Source organism: Scomber scombrus, chromosome 20 (genome assembly GCF_963691925.1).
Source record: "Scomber scombrus chromosome 20, fScoSco1.1, whole genome shotgun sequence".
In the NCBI taxonomy this organism is placed as follows: Eukaryota; Metazoa; Chordata; class Actinopteri; order Scombriformes; family Scombridae; genus Scomber; species Scomber scombrus.
Window position 1 is genome coordinate 5,096,136 of NC_084989.1, and position 27,567 is coordinate 5,123,702.

The window sequence follows — 27,567 nt, forward strand, 5'->3', positions numbered from 1 at the left end:
TTACTGAGGATATAGAATTAATGTAAGATATGGCTTGTATTGATGCAGGCTGACTGTTTTAACACCACTGGACACTCCTTGGATGCTGGAGACTGGATTTGAGATGACGAGCCTTGGAGAGATGGGATTGCTTCTTTCATTACAGAGAGGTAATCCATCCATTCCTCCTCCATTGTACAAGCTCACTAGTGTGGTAGGATTTGTCAAGACCTCGTCCTGATGTTGCCGTATTATAAATATTAGGGTGCACCCAGAAGAACAAAAACACTGACAGGAACTTGAGTAAACTCTTTTGCTAGAGAGACCAACACTTCAAACTGTTTGACTGTACGATGTTTCATACTTAGAGGATCCACCTCTCAAAACTATCCAGTGCTGAACTATAAACTGCTTCAAGTACAAGAGAAACTGAACTGAAGTCTCAATTTAAAACTGAAATTCTGTTGATAACGTGGACTGACTGGAATATGCTTATATTGTTGGTTTCATAAAACTGAATCAAGTGATCTATGTATGGTATATGTATGTATTTTTAATTTTTTTTATTCTAATACAATACTTGAGCTCATCCTTAACGACAATGGACTCAGCTAACTAGTCAAAGCTTGCTTATGGTACTTAATCATTACAGGCAGGTGAGCAGGGTTTCTTTATATTTTACATGTATCATTTAACTAATCTTACTTATTAATTTTTCACCAAAACATCAAAGTAAAGTCAATAAGACATTCACTGACTGGTGAGACTGATTGTTTTTCTTATTATATACTCATATGTATAATTATTATTATGAATGTAAGCCAGACATTGATTTTGTGTCATAGCGATTTAAGTTTAAAAAACAAGGTATATATTTTGAGTGTGTCATTGTAGTTTAGACAGCTCTGTTGGTGTGTATAAAGAATTGACACACACACATTGAGTGTTTTTCTTTGTCTCAGAGGTTATATGGGCAGATAAATAGATTTTATGTGTGAGCTTATGCTGACCAGCGTGTTAAAAATGGAGCACTAGAACAGCAATTTGTCAGGTGAAGTGGCATATTAACCTGCCCCTTTACACATATGCACACAGTTATACATGCACACACACACACATACGTAATGTCTCCGTGTGCGTCCTGCTATTTAGTGGTTGAGTAAATGAACATGATATTTAAGTGACTGCTATTTCCTGAGTGCAGGCTTTTCTTTCCTCCTCCTCCTCCCGGCTTTTCTCTAAATTTCCCCGGGGAGCTTCAGCCCCCTGGGTTTGGCTCGGTGTCAGAGTCCCAGCAGCCATAATACTTCATCAGGCTTTTGCACCATTATTGGCAAGAGCACTCCATATCCTCTTAGCAGTTATAGCTTTTCAATTTTCCTTTGAAATGCTGAGCCCAGCAGAACATATGGCAATATCTCGGGCTTTAAGTCTTGGATGGGAGTGAAAGCCTGTAAAGCGGCCTTGCATCCTGAACATGCAGCTACAGGCTACACACTCTATGACCTTTTAGGAGTTTCAGAGCGCTGCTTTTGGCGCTGCTGCCACCACTGTTAAAGACATTTATAATAGGCACAATTACAAGTCGCTGTTGGACGGTTTGACACAGAAATGTTATGGTGTGAGCTGTCCTATAAAGCTTTATTCCATCACCAGCCCCCTCCTCCACCTGTCTCTGGGGAGCCGTTCAGCATGATGGCTGATCAAACCTCTGTCAGATTATTCTGTCACAAAGTCTCCCCCCTTTAACACACACTCTTGCGAGCTCAGGTACTAACAGTTGTACAATTGCACGGTGCACGGAAGCCCACACACACATCCGTGGAAGCTGTGTTTCCTCACCCAGCTCCCACTCCATCCTCAGACAAAGAGAGGCTGTGGCAGGTTGAATCCCCTTCCACCCACACCTGCTTTCCCTTAAAACAAAGGCAGCAAATCAGCAGCACCTTTATGCTGCTTAAAGACTTCACGACTTAACTGGAAATGCCTGAAGCTCTCTTCTCTGGAAGCAGAGCACAGAGCTTCTGGGAAAGAGAGAAAAATAAGAGCAGAGAGAGAGAGAGAGAGGAAGAGAGAGAGAGAAAGAGAGAGAGAGAGAGAACTATCAAATATGTTCAGCAGCTATTGTATCATTTTCATCTCCTCAACAGACTATGGATTTTTAGTCCATTCCATTACTAATTCATGCTGGTGGAGGGGCTGGATGTGGGGACAGAGGGGGGGCAGGAGGAGGGTCGGCCCTCCTGGAAACCTAATCTGGATCGATAGGGTTGACCTTGGGCAGGGCTCTGACTGATCACTGAGGGGTGCGGGCAGGACCTTTCTTCATATAATCATATGATGTAGTGTGGTTTAAAGGAATAGTTTGACATTTGGGGAAATAAGCTTATTCACTTTATTGCCAAGGGTGAGGTAAGAAGATTGATGCTTCTCATGTCTGTGTGTTAAATGTAAGGCAGACGCTTAGCATAGCATAGCATGAAGAGTCAAAACAAAGAAACCACAACCTGTTGTGTTGTTACATGTGGACATAACCAGGCTAGCCGTTTTGCCCTGTTTCTAATATTTATAGTTTCCTGCTTGAACAAGTCTATGTCCAAAAATGCTGTTTCTTTACAGATTATTTTCATATTTTTGAGTGCAGGCATTAACTTAATATTGCATGATTCTTGTTTCCCAACTCTCAATAACAGTATCATCACAAACCCAGCAGCTTGTAATTGATGTATTTTATTGTGAGATGGGGAGTCATAAAAAACAAAACAAAAAAAACAAAACAAACAAAAACAATCACTATAAAAAAAGATGAGGGTGTTAAAGGAGGCGAGGGGGGGAGGCATATAAAAGTGGGCGTGGTCTTGACACTGACATATAAAGTAACAAATTGGCACAAATAAAAACATAAGAACATACATCAATATTATTTTGGCTTGGCAAAAAGGACAGTTTGTGTGGTTAAGGATCATCCTTCAATAAACAGCACACTCATGCTATTAGACATACAATTATTTTTCAAAAAGTTCAGTAGCTTCATATTAGAGAGGGGGAAAGAAAACTAAACTAACATGAGAATGGATGCAGAGAGGTCACAGGTTCCAATTTTTCAGGCTTGCAGGGTGCGAATTTTTTCCCCCCAGGAGGAAAAACTTCATTTATTTGTTCGAAAAACATACTTCAGTACGCCGGAGTCTCATTTTTCCAGGCTTGTAGTTATTTGCCTTTGAATCGTTTTTTTTTCCATACTAAAATATATTATCGTATTAATACAAACTACAGTATTGTACACTACATAGTGTAATAAATAACCATAAAGAAATATAAAAAATAAGACACATAAATATAAAAGTTCTCTATGACTAAACAGACATACCCATCTCATTGGGGGAAGGGATAATACTGCAACTGTTGAAAACATACAGTACACACACTGAAACAGAACATAAAACAACAGAAGAGACAAAAACAAAAAATAATACTGACAGGTAAAAACATTGTTGAATTAAAACTCATGGGATTCATATTAACCTACATTTTGTTACCTGAAGAGACATCTGAGCGTTTCGTGGTGTGTTAAACAAGTGCACAGAATAAGCTTTTGAAAAAAAAAAGGCAGGACACAGTTAACGATTAGAAATCCATCATCATCTTCATCATCATCATCTGTTTGAAAACGCTTGCATTGTAAAATTGTTTTAGTCGCTCAGATTTAGAAATAAAAAGCAACTTATATCTAAACTCTATGATACATGAACTATGCGGTAGGCTAGATTCTACTCTCTCAGGTGTTGTGGCGAGCCAAAGTCAACAGTATTTCCGGCTTATTGGTTTGATCTGGGACCCGGCAATACCTGATCATAGCTGCTAAGCTTCAACAGCAATATTCAATGGCACTTTTGATATGCATGTCTCTCTTTAAGTTTGATTTTTTTTTTTGCATAAGGCTCGGAGTGGGGGGGGGGGGGGTAGGGTAGGGATGGGGTTGGGTATAGTGTGGGTCAAAATGTTTTCTACATCCCCTTTCTGCTCGCTCTGAACATAGATTTAACAACAGTTTGACATTTTGGGGAAATATGTTGAGTCAGTGACTTCTCATCTAACTCCCTTATTTCTCAAAATGTCAAACTGTTCTTTTAAAAACACTGATTTGTAAAAGAAACACTGACAAAAAAATAAGTCTCAAAAGAAACTAAATGGCTGAAAAGACCCGTCCGCTCTCTGTTGTTTTTCTTCTTAAGGCTCACAATCCAATCAAAACAACAGCAAAAACAAACAAATGTGATGGCGTGGTATCTCTAGTGCGGGTAATACTGAAGGGTAGACAACACAACTCAACTGCTCGATCCATAGGTAAACCAAGCCACTTGTAGTGCACAGGATTTTTTTCTTATTTTCCTTCCAACTTAATAAAATACTGACTTTTTTTTTGTTCATTGGCAATAAAAAGGTATAGAAATATCTCCCAACTGTACAGCTTTTAAAGGTTAAAATATGAGTGATAAAATTAGTAACACTGATAAAAAGAAATGACCCAAGGTGTTTTAGTAATAAAACATTATCTAAAACGTGTCGGCTCTAGCTTCCAAAGTCTGTATAATGCATTTCCTTCGTTTGTTAAAATTCATGTTCGTCTTCATCTTTTTTCTTTACAAATGGATTTTTCTAACAGTGAGAAATGGTTCTCCTGTAGGGAAAAGTCACTAGTATTTTTTTTTTCAGGCACACCTGGATTTCTACACAGTAGTGAACTGAAACAAACTGTCAAAAGGAAGCAGACGTCGTCTCCAGCGTTCGTCCTCTGTGCGGGGAGAGAGAGGAGGAATCTGATTGCGGTGGAGGAGTCTGATTCCTCTGTTAGTCAGTATCTCCTTTCTCCTGCTGCGTCTGCTTCTCGTCTTCAGAGACCGTGTTCCTGTTTGTTTCGCCTCCGCTCTCCTCCGTGACCTCCTCCTCTGCTCTTCCCTCTTCTGTCAACCCTTCTTCTGTAGCCATCGCCTCTTCACCTTCCACCTTGACTTCCTCCTCCTCCCCCTCTTCCTCTTTATCACCCCCGTGCACCCCCTCCTCCTCCTCCTCCCCCTCCCCCTCCTCCTCTTTATCACCCCCGTGCACCTCCTCCTCCTCCTCCTCCGCCTCCTGCCTTGTGTCAGCCTCCTCTTCCTCCTCTATCTCTGTCTTCTCCGCCGCTACAGTCTCCATCTCCTCCTCATTCCTCTCTTCTTCCTCCTCCTCCTCATCCCCTCCTTCATCTCCTATCTGCACCACCTGGATGTCATCCATGTCAATTGCGGCCTCTTCCTCCTCCTCCTCGTACTCCTCGCTCTCCTCGTCCTCTCTGGTGCTGCTCCCTCGCTCGTCCGAGTCCAGCTGGGACGGAGCCAGGCGCAGAGGCAGCGTCTGGCTCAAGGCCTCCAGCTCGGCCTGGGCCTCGCCGTCCACCTCGGGACTCTCCCTGCCCTCTCCTTGGCTCTGCGTCTCCTTCTTGCAGTAGGAGTAGCGGTGGTTCATGTGCTGGGAGTAGGAGCCCGAATGGGAGAAGCGCTTGCCGCACTTGTCGCACTGGTACGGCTTCTCCCCCGAGTGGAGTCGCATGTGTTCGATCAAGTGGTGTTTGTGTTTGAAGGCCTTGGTGCAGATGCCGCACTCGTGAGGTCTCTTCCCTGCGGAGGAAAAAAACAAAAAACAAATATGCGTCAGCACACTTCAGAAAAATGAAAATGACGTTGAGTAAAAAAGCGCAGGAAAACAATAAACACGCAAGAGCAACTCCACTGAATCTCCCACATCGTGCCAAAGCTCGAGAAGGCAGAACAATATCTATCATCAATGTATCCAAGGAGAACGTTTTGAAACAAAACAACAAAATCTCAAACAATTGAGCTCGAAAAAAAACCTTCAAGGAAACTTTATCCAGGCAGGGAATAGCTAGTTTCACCTAGGATGAGGTCATTTGGAGCTGAGAACGATGGTTGTTAGCCAGGTATCAGAGTAATAAAGAAAAAACTGAAACGCCTCTGAGAGAGTTGACCTGCGCTTGGCCGCGGCATCATCATCTCTGAGCGATCCAAATCATTACCAGAGCTCGCCTGTTGTTGCAACATTTGGTGCTTCACATGAGAAGCTGGCAGTGCAGAGGTGGGGAGTTGGCGGAAAGAAATTCTCAGACCTCTTCTGTGCATGTTGAGTAATACCTGCTGGAATGGAGGTGTCCACCCTTCTTTACACTATAGCTCAAAATCCCCCTTTACTCTCAGTCTGACTCATCTTTCCCAGGACCCAACAGTGACTGATGGTGAGACATGTTCCGGTTCTGCTCTTTTTTTTCCTTTTTTGTGTGAGTCCATCTGTGATTATTGGCTGGGTTCTGTGTGTGTGTAGATCTGGGAAACACATGAGAATGTGAATTTACCTGTGTGTTCGTATTTGTGTCTGAGCAGCGAGCTGCTCTTCTGGAAGATCTTGTCGCACAGGTCGCAGGCGTACATGCCGTTGTCCGTCTTCTTCATCTTCTTCCTCGCGGGGCCCGAGTCGGAGTCGTTGTGCTCCTCTAAAGTGGACACGCCTTCTGAGCCTGTGTCAAGCTTCTCCTCCTGGAGAATATGACAAATCATGTATTAACACATTGGTGGGAATTCAAAATGAGACTTTTCTGTTTGTCTTTCACCAAGAAGACAATGAATGAGTGGGAAATGATCAGGTTAGCCAAACTCTGTCATTTCCTACTCACAGCTCTCTATGGACAATTAAAGTCACTGAATTCTTTAACATTTTTTGACTAATCTTTTCCATGATTTTCCAGATAACCACACTGTTCACTTATGAGCACACTTACAGCTTTCATATGTCCCTGAGTCACTAAAATTCATTCACTGATGCAGTGGAAGAGCATGTGAAGCATTATTAAGGAGCAGATATATACACACGGCTCTCTTTTACAAGGCAGGTCTATGCCAATCCACTTAACACGAAAGTATAATACAACAACAATAAATCAATGCGGCAGGCAGAGGTGCGGCGTTTAAACAGATTCCAGCAGATCAATATGGGTCTCTGCAGTAAAGTGCAGCCTCATGTCCTCTGGGTGACAGCCCAGGAAGATCACTCACATACCCACAGAGATCTACATCCATCATTACGGCCCCATTAGGTGTCTGCACAATGAAGAACTATTAAGGGCTATCATTTTTACAAAGAGCTGAATTCTGACATTTCTATATATGACTTATCGATTAGATTTTTGGATGGTTTCACACTATCTATCATGTTCTAGTGGTTTTGAACAATAAGAAGCAATAATCTCAACTGGGGTGTTTTGACTGATCACTTCAAAAAGAGAAAAGCCAACTTGATCCTGATGCACTTTCTTCTCAAAATGGCTACTAGGCTGAACACTTGAGTTCTTTCTTTCTCTATCTGTAAATCAGTTGCTTTACAAATAAGAATGGCTTTAACTTTTACCTGAGGCTGACCCCCAGAATAAAAAAACTGAGGAAAAAAGTAGAGGAAGCTAACAGAGCTGTGAGAAATTAAAGTAACAGACATTTAATTAAAGTAATGGTTTAACATTTTAAGAGATTGTGCTTATTATCTTTCTAGCCCAGCGTTACATCAAAAGATTGATACCACACTCATATCTGTACAGTAAAGATAAAGCTACTGCCAGCAGCTACTTAGCTTAGCTTAGCACAAAGACTGTAAACAGTGGGAAACAGCTAGCCTGGGTCTCAGTTTGTTGCCTGGCAAACTCACAGTGACAAGTATTGAGCATCACTGTAAACTGCCAAGAAATTATACCAGTACGTCATTTGTACACTTAGATTTTTGTACATTTTACAATACTTTAAGGCCAAAGCAAGGCTAACTATTTCCCTGTTTACAGTGTTTCTGCTAAGCTAAACAAAGCAGCTCCTGCACTGAGTGGTATCAATCATCTTATCATTCTCTCTACAGGAAAATCATAGGAAATGGGAATTTCACAAAATGATTCTAACAAAGGCAGGAAAGCTCAACTGTTGCTAAACTGAAAGCATGAACATTGCAAACCTTTATGCCGTTGAGGTGGATGGTTTCATGTGTCTCTGTCCCAGCAGGGCTGTTAGCTGTAGTGGTATAAGTGTAAGCCAGCTGAGGGATCAGGATAGTCTGTTTGTTGTTGGTGGTTAGGGCCCTTAGGCATTGCATGTGGCCCTGTTCGCCGATAGTCACCAGAGTGGGGAGCTGAGTGGTCAATATGTTGAGGGGGTTGGCACTTGGCTGGCTGGCGTACATTGCAATATGGCGGCTGCCCATGGCTGAGAGTGGCGATGCCTCTTTCTTTGTGCAAGTTAGATTCAGAGGTTCATCCTGATTGGTAGAGCCAGAGGAAAGGGAGGGGTAAACACAGGCTTTAGTCAACACTCTCTCTGCTTCCTCTCTGTCGGACTTTGGCAGCGACAAGTCTAGGGGTCCCTCAGTGCTCTGGGGGGGCTGGGCTGGGACGGGACCGTCAGCTGTCAGGTTTAGTGGCGAGGGGGAGGCAGGGGAGCTGTGGGAGCCGTTGACCTCGGCCGGGGTTGCTTCTGTGGGGCTGTTCTGGGTCACAGAAGGACCCATAGTGGCCTTGTCCTTCCCTGGGACCAGAGACACCACACTGTTAGCATCACAGGTGTCCTCTTCCTCTGAAGGAGGTGTTGGGGCACCTAGTGATATCTGACCTTCCTGCATTTTGTCAAACCACTTCTTGACCACATGGATTGGCAGGCTGACAGAGTCTGAGATCTTGGCCAGCTCATCCTTAGTGGGCTCAGCGTTCAAGGCAAAGTAAGCCTTGAGCAGGGACAAGAGGTTCTTGGGCTGGTTGCAAAGTCCTCCCTCTGACAGCAGGGCAGCAACAGCAGACTCAGACTTATCCAGGCCTGCTCCGTTCAGCTTGAGACCATCCTTCTTGCAGTGCTTGAGGGCATGGAGTGCTTCCAGCCCACCGGGACAGTTATCACACAGGAGACAAGTTTTAGTGGTCATTTCCTCTTCTTTAGTCTCAGTGGGCCTGGTGCCCCTGATGGTAAGATCTTCTGGGAGTTTCTGAGACTTGTAGGCCTCATTGAGCTGAGCTGCTGAGATGGGCTCAGGCTCTTTCTTCAGGTTTTGGGCTGTGAGCTGGCCCTGGTTGGGGTCCAAGCTGTAGTTTATAATGATTTTTGCATTTCCATCCTGACCCACAATAGGCAGACTGATGGCTGAGATGAGTTGCTGCTGCGTTGGGTGGAGCGTTCCAGTGGTTAACCCAGAGTTCATCTGCCCCTGGCCTTTGGCGTTGCTTTCCAGCACCTGGCGAATGACGTTACCGTCCACCGCCACTTTGAGAGCGTTCTGCAGGTCTGCTAGGTTGATGCTGATTGGCGACACCAGACCCACAGTGGGCAGGACCACAGCCTGCACTGTGCCATGCAGGGGAGCTGCAGCGCCGTTGAAAACCCCGCCGTTCATGCCAGCCACAGCCGCAGACGTCATCAGTGTCGGCTTGTACTCGTAGTCCACGGGCTCGCTCTTGATCTGATTGAGGGGCAGCTGCTCCTGTAGGGGCTTGCTGTGCTCCAGCTTCTCCCTGATCTGGGTGCGGAGGACAGAGGGTGACGTGGGGAGGATTGGTGTTGGACCCTGGGTCTGGGTTTTGCTGTTGGCCAAGCGTGGTTTGCCGTTGACTGAGATGAGGCTGATGCACTTCTTACTGCTGATGTGGGAGCTGTACGAGCCCGAGTGGGAGAACCGTTTCTTGCAGTTGGAGCACTCGTAGGGTTTCTCTCCTGGATAAAAACACAGTGTGTACAACAGGGAGAGTAAGAAAAAGGTGGTGGGAGAGAGAGAGAGAGAAACAAGATTTCCATTAGTGAATGAAGCTAAATGAGCGAGCCACGCTTTGAGCAGTAAGGCAGGAAAAAGCTCTAATGCATTTCAATGATGCTTAAATGCTGATGTAATGACACCACTGGGAAATGCCCCTCTCTAATTCTTGTCCCATAATGCCAAAAGAAACACAATTATGGCACATTAAGGAAGAGCACACAATGGACTGAAACACGATCAAGGATATCTAAATACAGGGAATTGGCTTAAATATAAATAATACACAAACATCTGTGGCCAAAAGAGATTCATGGCACAGACATATACCCTCGACCTGCATACACACACACACACACACACACACACACACACACACACACACACACACACACACACACACACACACACACACACACACACACACACACACACACAGATTGCTGCCATGGTGACAGGGGTTGACCACTCACCGCTGTGGATGCGTAGGTGCTCCTTCAGATGGTGCTTGTATTTAAATGCTTTGCCACATTCAGTGCACTTGAATTTGCGATTGCCTCCCGACTGTGTGATGTGTCTCTGTCAGATGAGGGGAGAGGGGTCATTCAGTGAGACGCACAATGAAAACACGACCTTTGAACTGTTACTAATTCATGTCACAATGTCATTAATCAATGGGGGGCAAAAGTTCATGTTTATTTATCGTGTTTGGAGGTGAGTTTGCTAAAGAAACAGCCGAGCTTCCATGTAAGGGTTGTGTCATTTAAAATCACTTTGTCAGTACGTACAGTATTTATTACAGCATTACACAACTAGAATGCTACTGAAACAAATCACAAGTAATCCAGCTGCACTGAGTATTTGAAAATGAAAATGACATATAAATGTTAGAACTATAAACTAAAGCAGAGAATATATTAAATTAGATTTAAAAATATATGCATGCTGATTAGCTGATACCTACTTTGATTCATTCTTGCACAATGAATATATTTCATGACTATAGAATGATATTATTATGTTCTTAAAATAGGATTTAAGGATTCACAAAGCATCCAGCTGCATTAAGTATTTAAATCCAATAAAGAGGTGTTTATTAAAAGTGTTCACTAACTAAAAAAAATGTTTAAATCATTAGAACATTAAGACATATTAGACTTTTCAAATGTTTTATCAGTATCTCCTGACTATGCTGTCGGTAAATTCTTACCTGATCCCGTCCGGGTTTGTGGGCTGTCATGTGTCTCTCCAGTTGAGAGCGGTGTGCAAAGGTGTAGCTGCACTCGGGGCAGCTGAAGCATTCCTCTGTCTTCTCGTGCCGATACTTGATGTGCTCCTTCAGGGAGCTGTAGCGCTTGTAGCCGCGCGCGCAGTACGGACAGGTGAGCAGCTGAGAGAAGGAGTCTGGGGTTCCTGGATGGAAAAAAAAAAAGAGAGAGAGGAGAGTGTTGTAATGACATATGTGAGAGTGGAGGGGAGGGTTAAAAACACATGGTCAACAGAGAGAGCTCTTTGATGTTACACATGGCCTGCCACAGTAACACTCCTCTGCTATTTCACCAATCACTGATAAATCCTCCCCCACAGGTAACAGCACCCAGGTAACCAAATGGATAAAAGCTGATTACTGAACCGTAGTAACACCTCTCTGTCTCTAGGTTGCCATTAAAGGCCTGGATTTTTATTTCTGCTTTTGTCCTTCTTGCTGAAACAAAAGCCCGGCGATTACAGCTTTCACAAGCCATTTTAATTGCCTATTATGCATTAGAAGCATTTCAAAAAACGCCCACGCACGTAAGGAAAAGTGAGCTTGATAAACAAAAGCCGCCAGCCTCGATCCAGCCTGCTTAACAGAGGGAATCGGTCGTCTAGCTCCCACACAGGTAAAGCATTACCTTGTTAACAGGTGATGTATTAAGTTCCCCTGCGGGACAGGTGAGGGCCTTGGGATGGGAATGCACACACATTATCGTGCAGGTAGGTGTGAGTCAGAGCTCCCACAGACGTGACAAATTTACTCAGGTGTTGCTGTTTCTCTTCCTCCCCTCCCTCCCTCTCTCCTTTCCCTCTGCGGTAGCAGGTAAAAGCCAAAAGCCCAGGAGCCATAAAGGCCCCAGTGTGCTGCACTTAACAAATAGCGGTGTGTGTAATGATGTTGGAGAGTGGCGTTAATGGGGTGGAGTTAACACCTGAGGTGAGACAGGGAGCAGGTAAAACCCATCCCCGGGGGGCGAGTAATTACTGGGTAGGTGCAGTAATAGTGTGAAAGAGAGCTCTCGGCTAGAAATACTGGTGGGTGTTTTAGTGTGTGTGTGTGTGTGTGAGTGATAATGCGAGTTTACACCTTGCTTTATATGATATGAATACAATTTGAAATGGACATGTAGTAATAGTTTGAGTGTGCTTCGTGGTGAAGTCCTGTACCGTTCTCGTCATGGATGCTGGCGTCGGGGGTGCCGTGGCGTTGGGGTTCGTCCTCCGGGGCCTCTGGGTAGATGACGGCCGTGTCTCCTTGCTGGAGCATCTCCTCCACCAAAGCGTCTGTGCTGTCATCCTCACCGTCCGACGCACAGTCCTCCTTCACTGTGAGGGACACACACACACGCTGATTATTGGATTTGAACATGAAAATAAAACCAGATAAATAAAGACAACAAATGATGCATGCCTGCTAAAGGTGCTATTGATTATCCTGTATTTCAAGACTTGCATGGTTTATTATTAATGTACGCTGTGCATATGAAACCATAACCTTTGTATATGAAATGTGATATTCCAATAATGTCACAGTGAGTGTCATTATAGTTGAACCAGATCTTACAGCGCGAGCCCTTGATCATGACATGTTCACCAGCATGGAATGAGGTGCGTGGCGCCAGAGGGGGAAAAAAAACAAACATCCTGAATGCTTTTGTTCGCAATAGGATGAGAAAACTAATTAGCATCAAAGGCCACAGGCTACTGTATGAGCATCGAGCTCTTTGTAAGAACTGAATGGCAAGCCTCTATTCACAGTGTTAGGTAAGGTACTTGATGAGACTGAGACTGATAATTAGGTGATGAATCTTGTCCTGATGTATTGCGGTGGATGGATACCGTGCTGGATGAACACACACAAAAACTCACACACACACTCATACATCACGGTGTGTTCTCTAGAGAGGCTTGGCCTTCAGACTGTGCTTAATATCCCAGCAAATGAGAATCTGCATGTGGGAGCCAAGCACATTCTTCCTCCACATCACATGAGCCCGGCTAGGCTAACCTAACAAGCACTAATTACCAAGCTGTGGCTTATAGGAAGTGTAACCTGAGGATGCAGTTTAAGATGCACCAAAGCTTCCTTCCCTTTTTCCATCTCTGCTCTCTCACAGCTTCCTGAAGCGGATACCGGAACCAAGTATAGAGTGTCCACGATTAAACCTGGCGTCATTCCTCTATGGATATGTCAGTGAGCTTATGTGTATCACTGCAGAGTAATTACAAGGCTGAGCTATTAGCTAAAAGAAAAGTTACTGTAGACAGCGTGGTGGTGTTCATGGGGCAGATGTTTCGAGGAGAGATTTAAGCACTCCCCTGCTTAGTGGAGATTTGAGTATTGTGTTTTGTGAATTGTGTGTGTGCTGAAAGACGGGGCCAGCTGTGTTCTCGGAGACGGTAACAGGTGTAGCGCTTCATGACTCACCGACGCACAGTGAATACCAGTACTCTTACACGCAGCGGCGCTTCCTCTGGCGCACCTTAACAAAGCCGTGAAACAATACGAGCGCAGACATTTGTTGCTATGGTTATTAAAGACCCCTCCCCGGCCCGTAACAAAAACCCATGAGACACGATCCAGAGAAGAGAGAGCTTGTCTGTTGGTGAACATGTGTGTGGGTATGTAAAGCAGGAGCCAACAGCAGGTGCTGAGAAAGCCGAGTCGAGGAATTCTCATCCCACAGTGGAGGTTCAGGAACACATCATAGAACACAGCTTTTCTCCCATGACCTCATCAGCATTAATAACACTATTAGACATGTTTTGGGGTTTTTTTTACATTGTGGGAAAAACGCTTATTCATTTTCTTTTCATGAGTCAGATGAGAATGTGAAAGCATTCTTTTAAACTGATTTCGACCTGAAAATTAATCTGCATCAATTTTGACCATCAATTCAGTGTTTCAATTCTTATTCTACTTTCAGCTTGTTAAATATGAGGATTTGCTGCTTGTTCTAATCATATGTGGCAGTAAATTTAAAAAATGTTTGGACTCGTTGGACTGTGAATGCCAAGTTTTTAACATTTTACACACTCACCAATTACTTGATTATTTAAAAAAATACTTAACAGATTGATCTATAATAAAAAATAATAGTTTGTTGCAGCTCTAAATAAGTTGTCTTCTGCGTTTTCAAAGTTCTACTGGCTGTTGATAAGACAGTGAAAACCATGTGCTGCATGTGTGTGTAAAGTGCTGATCTGACACTGTTTAGCTCCCATCCACTGCTCAAAGGCAGCATGCAAACATTCAAACACACCTCTGGGCTACTAAATTTTGAGCATGTGTGTGAAATACAGTCCCAGCTGGGGGTCTGTGGTGCAAAGGTATGACAAGCTGTTGTTTTCATTCCTTGTGTGTGTGTGTGTGTGTCTCGTTACTTTTACAGAGCGAGGCCAGAAGGGTTCACAGCCAGGCTGAGGCGGCTCCGTGTTATCAGGCTGCTCCCCTGACATGAAACATCACACAGGCCATTTATGTGCTGACGCAGGGATGTGAACGCACCGCTGCACAAGTGGAAAATCACTTTTTAAAAAAAGGGGAAAAAAAGCCCCAGAACACACACATAAACACACACACACCCTATGAGGTTGTAGCTGGAAGTTGTGTTGCTGTCGCGATCTAAAGCAGTAGTCTGTTCTGTATTTATTTCAACATAACTATGTCTTAAAACAAAATCCCTCAGACCACCCACTCTCTTCTCTTCCCTTTTTCCCTCTTCTCTTCTCATCCTTCTCTGCCCACATCTCTGCAACATGATACAATGGTATCCCGTGATGCACTTCCTGGCTGACCTTTGCCCCCGCAGCTTCCTGTGGTCGTGCATCCCGAGCCATTTTTGCAGATTTATATCGTCTACTCTGCGATAAGGATTTGCACAAACAGCTCAAAATATTCCACAATCACTCATAAGGACATTCGGCTTTATCCCTCATCAGCGGGAGGTTAATCAGAGAACAACTATAGCATACATTTCCAAATCGAGGATCATTTGCTTATCCTTGGCTTGGCGCTATCAAACTGTTGCTCTGTGTGTCTTCCCAGCTCTCTGGAGATTCTTCCTTTCCTGTGCAGAAGGGTGGCTCAGTTTTTAACATCGCATCATGACATCATGCATGCAGGAATGTAGGTGTTCCTGTGTGTCTGCACAGTCCCTGCTGCACAAAGGAGCCAAGCGGATTTGAGACCAATTCTGAGGAACATCACATATCATCACTGCATGTCAGGCCAGCAGTGAAGAAACAGTGTGTGTACAACGAGTGTTATTGTAGTGCTTATCAAACACACTCGTCATACAGCCAGCTCATCTTCTTAAGGTCTCAGGTCTTATATTTCCATGCAGTTAAACCCAGACTTTTGCTGTCATTAAGTGCCTTTGCAGCCTCACGATATCAAAGCTCTCCAGCTCCACCCTGCCCCATTCTCTGAGATGTAATCATACACTACAACTCATCAAACATAAAGCAGAGAGTCCTCCCAGGTCAACACTCACTCTACCTTTTTCCTCCCCTGGTGTTAGTCAGCCTGTTCTTAAGAGGAGAGCAGGCTGCAGTTTGCTGTACAGACACTGGGCTGCTCCACCACTACATAATCATTTAGGAGTGTGCATGAGTAATGACAGCGAGCAGGGAGCCCATGATACCATATAATCAAGAGGAATGATTCAGAACAAGAGAAACAGTGAGTGTAAAAAAAAAAAAAAAAAAATAGGGAAGGAGAGATGGCAATGTGTTGAAAAACCGCCTCTCGGTTTTGGAGCGCAGCAGTCCCAGGAGAAGGGGTGTCAAGGCTTTAATTTGAAGCAAACTGGGCTAGGTTGAAGAGAAGATTAGTAGGTGGTGGTCACTTTTCAAGGCTGCACCGGAGACTTCTCTGTTCTCAGGAGTAAAAGCAACACAAGGAAGGATGGAGGGATGAGAGACGAGAGAGAGAGAGAGAGAGGTGTGTGTTTGTTTAAAGCGCTGCAGCTTTCCCCGTGTTTCATCAGTCCGATCCAGAGCGACAGCGAAAGATGCTGCTTGATGTATGAGATGAGGCTGCAGAGAGTGAGAGAGTAAGAAACAGAGGTGTGCGTGTATGTGTGTGTGTGTGTGTGTGTGTGTGTGTGTGTGTGTGTGTGCGCATGAGTGAAAGCCAAAGAAAATATGCCTGATCAGGCATAACTGTGGAGCGCAGCCAGCTCGCTGAGCTGTTTCAGTCTAACTCATGCTTTTGAAGTATTTAATGTTCACGGGTCCTGGCCAAAACCGATGACATTATTCTTCCTCCAACTTTCCCCTTTTATGCAAGGAGGTACAGCTGGAGTGTGGTGATGAAAATGACAGCATGGTCTGGGGAATAGGTGGCTACACTGTTAGTAAAAGCTCTGTGGTGTGAGTGTATACATTTATGCGTGCATGTGCGACCGAAAACTGACTGAACTGAAACTAAGGTCAACTCACTAGAGAGGATTTTTGAAAAATTCCTCCCTGAACTGAAAGTGATAGGTCACTGGACATTCTCACATGTGCTAACTTGACCTGTTGCTAAATAAAAGCCCCATCCCCTCCTCCTCCCTTAGTCTCACACATCTCTCACTGCGGAAAAATCCAGCCAAAATCTGCTCAGAGCAACACCCTAAAATAAATACTCATATGGCTCAATATCAAGTCAAAGTGTCTAATTACAGAACATACAGGCTTGTCACAGTGTTGCACGTTCTGCATTTGGCCCACACCTACACCCAACAACATCACAAATACACACACAGATTTATATGTGCGTGTAGCGTGAGGTCAGGAGCGCAGCATCGAGAGGTCTTAAGGGCTCAGGTTGAAACAGCAACATCCTTCAGCACCTGCAATTGTTGTTTTGGAAAGGGGGAGGAGGAAGCGTGACGTCAACCCTTCCTGTGGGGACGGGGGCTGCCTCTGATGTCACTTCCACACGGTTCGAGGTAAAGAGAAGTTCACGGCGGCCCCCTCCAATGCCCACCAGTGCCGTAAACCTCTCGGCTGGCTCGTTTGGTTTGCGAGGCTATTTTCTTTGCTTGAAGGTCTCTCTCCATCTGTTGGCATTGTCTTTGTTTAATATCGCGCTTCCTGCCTTAGTTGGAAAGCCACCGCGTGTAGTACCTGTTTCCTTGCCCTCTGTTTCACAATGAGACAAAGCCTGGTACTTAACTGTGTGCAGATGTCGAGCAAGTCTTTTCTTTACTTAGCCTGCATTATGTCAGCTGAGGTCAAAAAGAGACAGCAGCAGTCCAACAATTGATGTCATAACAAAAAATAGAGACTGCGTGACACACTTGGGCAGGTAAGAATAAGTTTCATGTTTAGAGACAATTGGCTGTTTGGAGTCTGGCCAGCTATGGCAGAACTGAAAGTGAAAGAGACACACGCTGTAAAAACATATATATCTTAAGAGGTTGGATTCTTGGGCAACAAAACTTGCTGTTTTTTAAATAAGTAAAAATGTTCCAGTGTAATTCTGATGATGGCATGAAAGAACTCGCTCTGCCTTGTTTCAAGATGCTGGCACTTGTCTAAAGACAATTCTGGCACGCAGTGAATAAAAGAGCTGTTATCCCCACTGGCAATATTTTTCACATTTTAGGTAAATAAGATTTTAAAGCAGAAAATAAGATTAAACAAGATCCTGCGCTCAACTTTGATTTTTTTTTTTCCTGCGGCGCACAGAAAGTGGAACATGTCACAGAACACTGCGAGGTAGGACGACGAGGTGTGTGTGTGGTTTTGCTTTTGCATGATTCACTGCTGATAATAATAATAACACGCGTCTGTGTCTCACCTCGGTCCCAGCAACGCTCCCTGGGGTGCTCCTCGTCTGGTAGGGTGCTGTCGCAGTCGGCCCCGTCCGCCAGGCTGCCTTCCTCCTCCACGATGTGCAGCTTGTCCTCGTCATCTGACTCCGAGCCGGCCTCCACCACCACATTGTTGTAGTTGGTCACTGTGTTGAGGACACAAAGATAAGAATAATCAGATTGAGTATTTTTATCCTTTATAAAGATAACGGGGAAGCTGTTCTCTATGCGCCTCTTGATTATGAGCACTAAATGTGAGAGGCCATGAGTCAGAGAGGTTAAATATATGTACTGTCATTTAAATGTCAAAACTATTAAAGGGGATAGTTGATGGAGGAAGAGGAGGAGGGGTGGTGGTGGGGGGATATGGAGCTGGAAACACCAATTAACAGACCGTGGCCTAACTTCAATAGATTAGATGAAACTTTTAAATGATCCCCATGGGGGGAAAGTGGGTTGTTAAAGCAGTAGAGAATAAAACCACTGGGGCACTTAGAACAGAGTGGATGAGAGCTATTAAAAACAATACAACTCATTTTAAAACCTCAATGTAGTAAAAGTAAGAATGGAAATTTGAAAAAAAAAAAAGGAAAAGAGAGAGAGAGAGAGATTTGAATCAGTAAAAACAAACAGGCTCCATGTTGAGAAAAAAAATTCACACTTGCACACACACAGACACACACACACACACACACACACACACACACACACACACACACACACACACACACACACACACACACACACAGATAGAGTACCGTTGTGTGTGAGATCATTATATTGCTACGGCTGAAGTGGCGTGTGTGTGTGGGAGTCAGTGTGACCTGGTCGGTTGTGTTATGGGCTGAAGGAGCCAGGAGACGCAGAGACAGCCGGCCTACAGAGAGGGTTATTAAGGGGAGTAAATTTTCCTGACTGGCTGTCTGCTTCGGATGTGAATGTGTGTGTGTTTGTGTGTGTTCCTGTGTCTTCTTTTCATTTCCACCTTGTTCCTCCATCTCTCAATTCCACCTGTGTTATTTCCACCCACTCTCCTTCCATTTCTGCCCCCATCCGCCCCTCCGCCCTCCCTCCCTCCCTCCCTCCTCCATTCCTGTGTTTTCCACTGAGAGAGCTACAGATCCTCTCGGAGGCCAAATCAATTCTCCAGTGAGAGCAGCTCAGTCAGCAGAGGGGTGCAGCACTGAAACTACCTCTCCGGCTACTTTATCTCACATCACTCACACACACACACACACACACACACATCACCTGCATTCACTTGCTGAATATGCACTGCCGCTACAAAGCACCTGAACATTTTTTTCCCTCTCTCTGTATCTTCACTCTCCCCAACCCCACTCGCCCACCTCTTTCTGAAGTGGCTGCTAATGTTTTTTTTCATATCTGGGAGAATCATGATCCACAGTTTCAATCAATGAGAATTGTTTCGACGAGGTCTCTCTCTCTTCTTCTTTTTCTTTTTTTCTCTTTCTGCATCGCACGGGTCATTACAACCCCGGTTCGCTATCTGCGCAAGCTCGGTTAGACGTGCAAGGGTTCAGGCTGAGGGAGGAGGTGGGAGGACGGACGGAGGCTGTGGGGGCGGAGGGATGAAAAGGTGGCGGAGGAAGAGGAGGAGGAGGAGGGGAGAGGAGAGGAGAAGCAGGCGCTGTTATTTGGCGAGTCGTTCGCGGGGTCAACACTGCTGCGCCGCAGCTGCGAAATCCTATCGGGGGGGTTCATCAGGAGAGCTATTTCATTTTCAACCTCTTTCCTCTCTTTCACTCCTCAATACTATCTGTTTTTCTTCTTCTTTACTGTGATGTGATTGCAAGCACGTTGTAGTTTTCAAGAGATACATTCAGTTCAGCCTTTGTACCTGGATTGCTATACAGGCTTCATTCAAATAAACTGATAATTAATGACATTTATATAGCATCATGTGACTGTATTAAGTAGATTTCTATTAACTAGCCTCTTCTATTCCCTTGTCTGCCTTCCACCACCTCCCACACCCTTTCCCTGCCTCTCTACTCTATGTCAGAGTGACTCTACCAGGTGATGTATTGTCCGTTCAGCGGGCCAAACAGGGAGCAACACTTCATGCTGAAACAGAAGGTACTTTAGGACGAGTCTGAGAGGCTGTTTAGGGCCACAGCCGCTCAGGTGTGGAGCTGAGGTCAGCGATTACAAAGGCAACACTCTCTGTCGGCGCTGTCGAGAGAAAATGATCAACTATAAAGCTGTATAGGAGAAAATCAATGTGCTGGTGTGTGCAGACGGGAGGTGGCAACAGCAGCCGGACAATAAAAAGAGGGAGCTGCTGCAGGGTAAAGCGAAGGGGGTGAGAGAGGTAAAGGATTGGAGGTCGGGTGGTGTTGGGTGTTTGTCTGTATGTGAGGGGGGTGAACAGAGATGATCTTCCTGTGCCAAATGGTTTGGCGGTGTTGAAACAAAAGTGTGTGTTCCAACAGGAGATGTAACACCTAGCATCAACAAAGGCTGCGGTCCCTTCTGGCTGACCGGCTGAGCGTTTGGACAGCTGGCCTCATTAGTGCTAGCATGCTAGCACACAACAGGAGGACGACTCCTACGCATCTGAGAGACAGAAAGAAAGCTTTGGTAGGTGGAGGAGGTGAAGAACTTACTTCAAAAAAGTTTGCTTTCTTAAATCAGTTGTAGTGTGTTGAACACCTGAGAAAATAATAGCCTGTAACCATGGCTTCAGCTTTAAGTTAGTGAGTAACCCCAGGCCATAGATCACACCCTTACAATGCCTTCCCACACAGAAACATTATATGGATCTGGGTAATAAGACAATCAATCTAAGTTTGTCTTGATTACAGCTATCTTTACCTTGGCAGACCTAAAGCCTCCTGGTCCCAACTGTTTCTATTCCTGACATAGTGAGCAGACAAGCTGCTGCTCTCATTATGTTATTTACTCTTAACTGACACATGTTTTCACATGGTGTAAATAGCTGGCGATGGTCGGAGTTCCAAAGTTGTTCATTAGGTAAAATGACTGAAGCCAAGGCAGGTTGTATTTCTCCACCTTCACCATCACTCGTCACCCCCCCACCCCCCCCGAAAAAGTTCCCAGAGTCTACTGAAAGACAGTGCCAGGCTGTCCATGTCAGCCACACTTAAAAACGACTGCTGGAGAGAGGCCTGTGTTGTTATGACACCTGCCAGGCGGTATCAATTCCTAGCAAAGGAATGGGCGACTGGGTGGGTAACTCCCAAAACAGCCCCGACATTACCCCTACTGGAGGGGGATCTCCTTGTCAGAGGTATTGTCACTGATCTGAACAGTTGTAGATTCAGTGTTTTTTGACTTATCTCAATGCAAACAGTAATACAGGGTACTTACTTTCCTGTGGTTTTCCTCACTGACACTTCTTTTAGCCTCATGTTATTTGATCTTGGCCTGATTTATGAATAAGAGACCTTTCAGGAACTTCAAATCACTGTAGAGGAGTATTTGTATGACACCAGATTGCTTGCTTTGTACTTTCATACGCTAACGCCTGCCAGATAGCAATGGCAGTATCTCAACCTTTGTGGGAGTGAGCTATCTTTGTGCAGTGGGGCCCTCAAGGTGTGACTGACTGAATTAATAACTGAGCTTTAGACGGGGACACACAGAAACATGTATAGCCAATGAACAAACACATTACCGTCTGAAAGAAGCCTTTATCTTGATTGATTACCTATAAGGACATCTGTAAGGAACCCAAAACCTATACGTCTTATGTGAGGGCCAGCAGCCCCATACCAGAACGTGTAGGAGGTATGTCTGGAATGTCCAACCAAAACACTTTTCCCTGAGTTTTTGCTCTTAAAGAGACAGATCAAAGGGTGTGTTCTCTCCCTGCTGCTAATTTGAGTCTAGTGCCTGACACATATTTTGAGGTCTTCTGTTGTTCTGCTTGTGATTAGACAGATTGACTCATCACGAGCAGCAGTGGCAGCAACCTTTTCGTCTGCCCTTCTACCTCTCCCCTGTCTCTATATTTAGCCTTGATACAGGCTCCCTCATCGAGGTAACGCCACTTATCTCATTGGGAGCTCAGGGCCAGGCAGGCTGCGGCGGAGGCTACCACAGGCATCCTCAAAGAGTACAGACTCTGCCGTCACACAGTCTGCCCTTGCGGCTCTGCGATGCCATTTTTTTTTCTCAGGAAGCCAACCACTACAAAAAAAAAAAAAAAAACCCAGCTCCAACCGAAGTAAAACAAAGCCGTGCCATTCAAAACCTCAAGTATGCCGTCTCAAGGTGAGGCGCCTCATTCAGCGCTGAGGTAAACTCTGCTGGTTTTTGTTAAAACAACAGCCTTCCTCCGGCAGAGTCAGGAAGGTCAACTCAAGTGCCGATAACAAAACAAAAGAATTGGGGATTTTTTCACGGTTAGCTCTCAGTCGTCCTCCTCCTTGTAAATTGATTGCTGTTTGGTTCCAGTAGTTGAGCGATGTTACTGTGAATACATAACAGTATCCCTCACCAAAGCCAGTAAGCTATACAGGGCACTAGGGGTCCCAAGAGACTGTTTCCTCATGGGTTTAGCAACTAGCAGCTAATACTAATTCACTCCACCACCAAGTGTCTACCGACCATTCCACAGGAGGCAAGTCACACCTAGGACCAGTCATATCCTGGGTAGTGTTTCTCTACAGATACGCAGCACGACATTCAGGTCCAAAAAAAATCCCCCAAAACAACATCAAATGTCTCTTACTCATTGTTCTTAGTCGGTCTGTGAGGGCATAAAAAGAGGAAGCACGAGTATGAATTCGAGTTAAAAATAGAACCAAGAAGTTTCGAAAATGAGTCACTTTTTTTTATTTACTTTTGCCACAACTGCTGGAAATGTTCAGTGTTTCCAATGATGGATTCAGACATCTCATTCAGCCCAGGAACAATACAAGACTAACACAGACAATTGCTTTAAGATTCTTCCATCATAATCCGAAGCCCTTTGACAACCTGTGGAGCGGAGTTGGTCTTGGGAATCACTTCAGAGGTGAACCAGAAGACAATGGGCTCTTGTCTTACTAATGATGCTGATCAAGGTTTTAGCACGTGAGATAATGGGCCTCCGCGGGTCACTCATCTCTCATCTGATGAGCACTTTCCATGATAACGCTAATGCTAATGGACGCTATTGTTCTCTTAATCTGCATGATGACACTTGGAAGTGTAAAGGAAGTCAGTGGGTGTTAATGAGTGTTAGGAAAAGCACAAAAAAAGAGAAAAAGAAAGACTTAACTGCACCTCAGAGATTGTGGAATGCTTTTCAAAAGACAAAAATAAAAGAGAGAAAATGACTTAGTCTTGCCTATTATGCACTCTGCTTATTGGGCCACATGCTTTTATTACTCAGGGTTAGTCCTAATAGTGTTGCTATGACACCCAGTGTGCACTAAATGACACCCAGGTAATAGACTGTATTTCTACTGTGAGGAGGGGAAGTCACAGGCTGTTCTGGGTACGAGTCATCGTGGCGAGCGCTGGTATTTGTCTCCGAGGCTAATGAGCATGGTGATGAGCCACACACACACACACGCACACACACACACTCTGTAACACTGGGCGTCCTCAGAGAGTTGCTGCTTCTGGCTCCTCTCAGCTCTTCTAAATAAGGCCAGGTGGGCTGGTAGGGAGGGTGTGATCACACACACACACAATCCACAGCAATGCCCTGGCCACCGAGTTTACACTAGGCTTGTTTATGTTGGAGGTGAGACAGCCCCATCCACGGTAATAACAGTGGTACACCTAAGTGAGAGTGAAGAGAGTGTGTGTGTGTGTTCTGTATGTTAAGCCGTTTAAAGGCACGCTTGGCATGTAGGAGGCTTTAGGCCAGTATGGGTGGTCACATGATTGTCACTGCTTATCCATCATCAAACGCTATAATTAAGTATACAAATGTATCAAATTCACACAAAAAGCTCCTCAAAAGCTGATGACGTCCCACAAACTTTGCACCAACACGTGCACCTAAACTCTCTGCTACCCACTTACAGTATCTCTGTACCATCCCTCCCTCCCTTTGTCCATCAGTGGAGAGGCCTGCTCCTGTTCTCCAACACTTCAGCAGGTCTTTGGTGAGAGAATGCCCGACCTGCCTACCAGCCCGGCTATATATAAAGCACAGGCAGGTGACTGAGAGAGCAGTGATGTAGAAGGTGGGTGAGCAGGGAGAAGAAGAAGAAAGGGAAAAAAATAAAAGAAAAGAGAGAGAGAGGTGAGGAGAGGAAACATCTGCTGTAGATTCTAGTAAGCCCAGAAAAACCTGCAGTCACGCTTCCGGCAACCACCTTCCTTCTGCTCTCTCATTTACCTTTTTTTTTCTTTTTTTCTTTTTTTTTTACGGTTGATCTGTCACTGTTCCTTCCCCTTTATCTCACCATGCCACATAATATTGTATTACCTGAGCTACTATATATTTTTTTATAGATATTCCTCTCTGATGGCTGCACTGAGATACAGAGAGACAACACCAATAAACAGCAACGCAAATATTTAGCCGGTGCAGGAAAGCATCAGCGCACACCTGGGTAAACAGTTGTTTCCCCTCTTGTTAGCGGCTGCTTCAAGTTAAGCACAACACCTTCTGTGACGCCAGGCGGGCAAACCCAACACGAACCTGGCTAATGTTGAGTAAGCCTCCGTCAAAACCTATTGGAGTGTCACAGGCGAAAAAATCAAAGCCCCCCCCCCCCCTCTCCCTGTCACCTCTGCTGTCAGGTCCTATTCAGGCTGCAGTTACAGACTGATAGCTTTTGAAAGCTGCGCACTAGTATAATGCTCTTCTTCCCCTTTGATTTGGCCAGTTTGTGTCTAGGCTTGACATTTTGAGCGGAGGCTCTGCGGAGGATATTATTACAGTTGCCGCCTAAAGGTATTCAGCCCCGTTTTAAATGCAGTCGCTTACATCAGTCGCATCAAACTTCATCACGTACCTCACTTTTTCTTTTTCATTTCTGCGCTAATGGCGACGACATGACTTGGTCAGCAAGATAGTGCGTGTGTGAAAATCATTTACTCGCGCCCCCGTTAAGGCTTTGGACAGCGGTCACGTGTACAGAGAGGTGTGATAATCATTTGTCATCAACAAGTGGCAGGCCAAACTGTTGAGCCTCTTCTATGTGTTGTCGGACAACAGAATCCAATTTCACGGCTTGATCCAAAGCTCTGTCATAGATACTCGCGGGTCAGACGGCTCAGCTATGGCCAACATACTAGAAATGCTACCAGTCTGTCTTTGTGCCTGTACGCTCTGCATTGGTTTAATGTTTAGAATGAATGTACTTCTACTTGGGGATTGCAAATACGTTCCCTCCCTCTGCACTCATGCATTTAATCTTTATATAGAAAAGCGTACAGTAATCATCACTTTTTGATTGGAAGTACTCTTAAATCAATCGGAATTGTAAGTTTAGTGTCCACATTGTAGGATTGTAGCAGAACAGCTGAGCCAGGGTGTGTTGAGGTGTGTGTTTAAATATATGCAATGAGCAATAACGGTGTTATCCAACCTGCTTGTGTGGCGCAGGTCTATATTAGGTTAGTGTAGCACAGGGCTGTTGCATTTTAGGAGCAGGTGACTGGACATTCCTGCCTGTATTAGGCCTGACAGTTTACTGTGGGGGAGTACAGAGCAGGGAGAATTACACTAGACTATGAAGGAGGGTGGGGGAGGTAGAGGGGTGGGGAGGTGCACTGCCAAACAATTCTCCAACTGGAAAGTCTCATTAAATCTTGTTTACCTGTAAGTATACCTTACCCTTCAGATTTATCACGGGGCATCGGTGAATTCAAACCAACACCTCGGTTCATTAAGGAGACTGAGCGCCACCGTCGCCGGCGTTGTCACATATTTACACTCGTCAATTCACTCACAGGCTGTGTTTTGTTATGTAGATTAATACAAAGATTCCTCACAGTCAGCGCTGAGAGAGGATGTACGCGCACACACAAGCTAAAAACACAAAAATAGGGCATAAAAGGTAAACGGAGGGGGGAATGATGGCAAGGTGGGAGGATAGGAACTGCTAATGGCTTAAAAAGACAAAGCTGGCCTGTCACATACGATGCTCATCTGAACTGATGGCTGCCCCAGGGAGGGAGTGTCACAAAATGTCAGAGAGAGAGAGACGGAGAGGAGGAAAGAAGGACGGGGAGAGCGTAGAGGACAGAGACGGAGGCTGGGGAAGGAGACGTAAAAAGGTTGAAACAAGGAGTGGTTTTGAAAGAGGAAGATGAATGAATATTTATAAAAATGAAGGTAAGAGACAACAAGGGAGTGACAGATGAGGCAGCAGAGGAGGAAAAGAAAGATAGGAAGTATGAGGGCGATGGACAACACTAATGCTGGTGTGCGTGTGTTTTCTGGTCGTATGCACCCTAGTAAAGGTCAGGTGTTGATGCCGTGGCTCTGCCTGACAGATGTCTCATTGAAGGGACAGGCCATAGGGCGACAGGCCCACACACACACACACACACACACATTTATTCACGCTCACATTAGCGGACAGGTGGAAGGTGCAGAAATAACCCAGAAGTGCTTTTTTTGTTTATTGGTTACATCTAATTTTACAACTGTTGCGAGTCGCCCGTTTATAGCGATCAGCAGGTCAGCACACCTCAGCTGAGCCGCGGGCCCATTGAGATCCACGTTGACAACCTACCGCCGCTTCACTAATTCTGACACTGACGCGCAAAAAGTGCAGCGAGAGCTCTTCGTTTTTGTAGAGAATCCTCTCCTTTGTGGCATTTTTGACAACAGCTGACCGCTGCTCTCATTTCTCCAGAATGTCAGCACTGTCACAAGACTCCCAGGGCCAAACATCCTGGACAACCCCTGACACACACGCTCACACACACACACACAGAGAGAAAGAGGCCGCATAATCAAACACACTGCCTCAGGCTATTGCTCAGTTGTCACAGTGGTTTCTTGTTATTCGTGTGAAGCGGGGGAGAGAAAGGGGTTAACGCCGTAAACGTACATCCACAAAAGCTCTTTTGTCACCTCAGCAGTGCCCCCCCCCCCTTTTCCCTTGTAATGTCCTTTCCTTTCTCCCTAGGCAAAGTGGCCTTTCCTTGTGTGATCAGGAAGGTTAGCCCCCCTTCTCCTCCTGACACCAGCCTCCGGGGCGACTACAGCCGAAGAGCAGTCAACCAGTACCGCTCACACCATTACCCTTCTGTTAAATGACCATGAGGGTGGACTACAGACAGCCTGTCGGATGGACAGTTGAAAGAATCCGTCGTGCTAAACCAGGCGATAAAAGAGCGTATCTGTGTAGACCTCACCGCAAAGCATCCCAAGTCGACTCTTTCTCGCTGTGACTAACACGTGAGCTACGGTTTGTAGAACGGGAGCGGGCGTATGACAGATCGCCAGCTGAGTGAGCGGTGCCATTGTTAACGCTGTCTTCTCGACGCGGCCTTGATCGGCGAAACGGCTGAGGCAGCAGGTGAACGGGGGTCGTCGTGTATTGATGTATTGACGCCATCCCTCTTTTGTCCATTACACCCGCAGGTGCTGGGAGGGTGCGTGGGCGTGTGTCTGCTTGCCACCGGCTCGGGGAGGCCATTAGTCGGCCGTGTCAAAATTCGAAGGGAGAGTATCGACAGTCCAGCTGGGTCGGTCGATAGGCGCGGATCTCTCACTCCCCTCTGCCATTCGTGGTAATGGGCCTTACAGTGAGTCAAACAC

General features: G+C 45.3%; 1 protein-coding gene across 1 annotated transcript in view; it reads right to left on the reverse strand.

Annotated features, from left to right (window-relative positions):
* Window positions 1–2,626: 2,626 nt before the first annotated feature.
* zeb1b (zinc finger E-box binding homeobox 1b) overlaps window positions 2,627–27,567 on the reverse strand; it is a 48,331-nt gene continuing 23,390 nt past the window's right edge. Inside the window, exons 2-8 of the mRNA XM_062441354.1 lie at window positions 17,846–18,004; window positions 12,220–12,378; window positions 11,006–11,208; window positions 10,269–10,374; window positions 8,020–9,758; window positions 6,386–6,566; window positions 2,627–5,636 (exon numbers count right to left, since the gene is read on the reverse strand). Of these exons, the coding sequence (XP_062297338.1) occupies window positions 4,831–5,636; window positions 6,386–6,566; window positions 8,020–9,758; window positions 10,269–10,374; window positions 11,006–11,208; window positions 12,220–12,378; window positions 17,846–18,004 (3,353 nt within the window). The 3' untranslated portion in view covers window positions 2,627–4,830. The remainder of the gene's footprint in view (window positions 5,637–6,385; window positions 6,567–8,019; window positions 9,759–10,268; window positions 10,375–11,005; window positions 11,209–12,219; window positions 12,379–17,845; window positions 18,005–27,567) is intronic.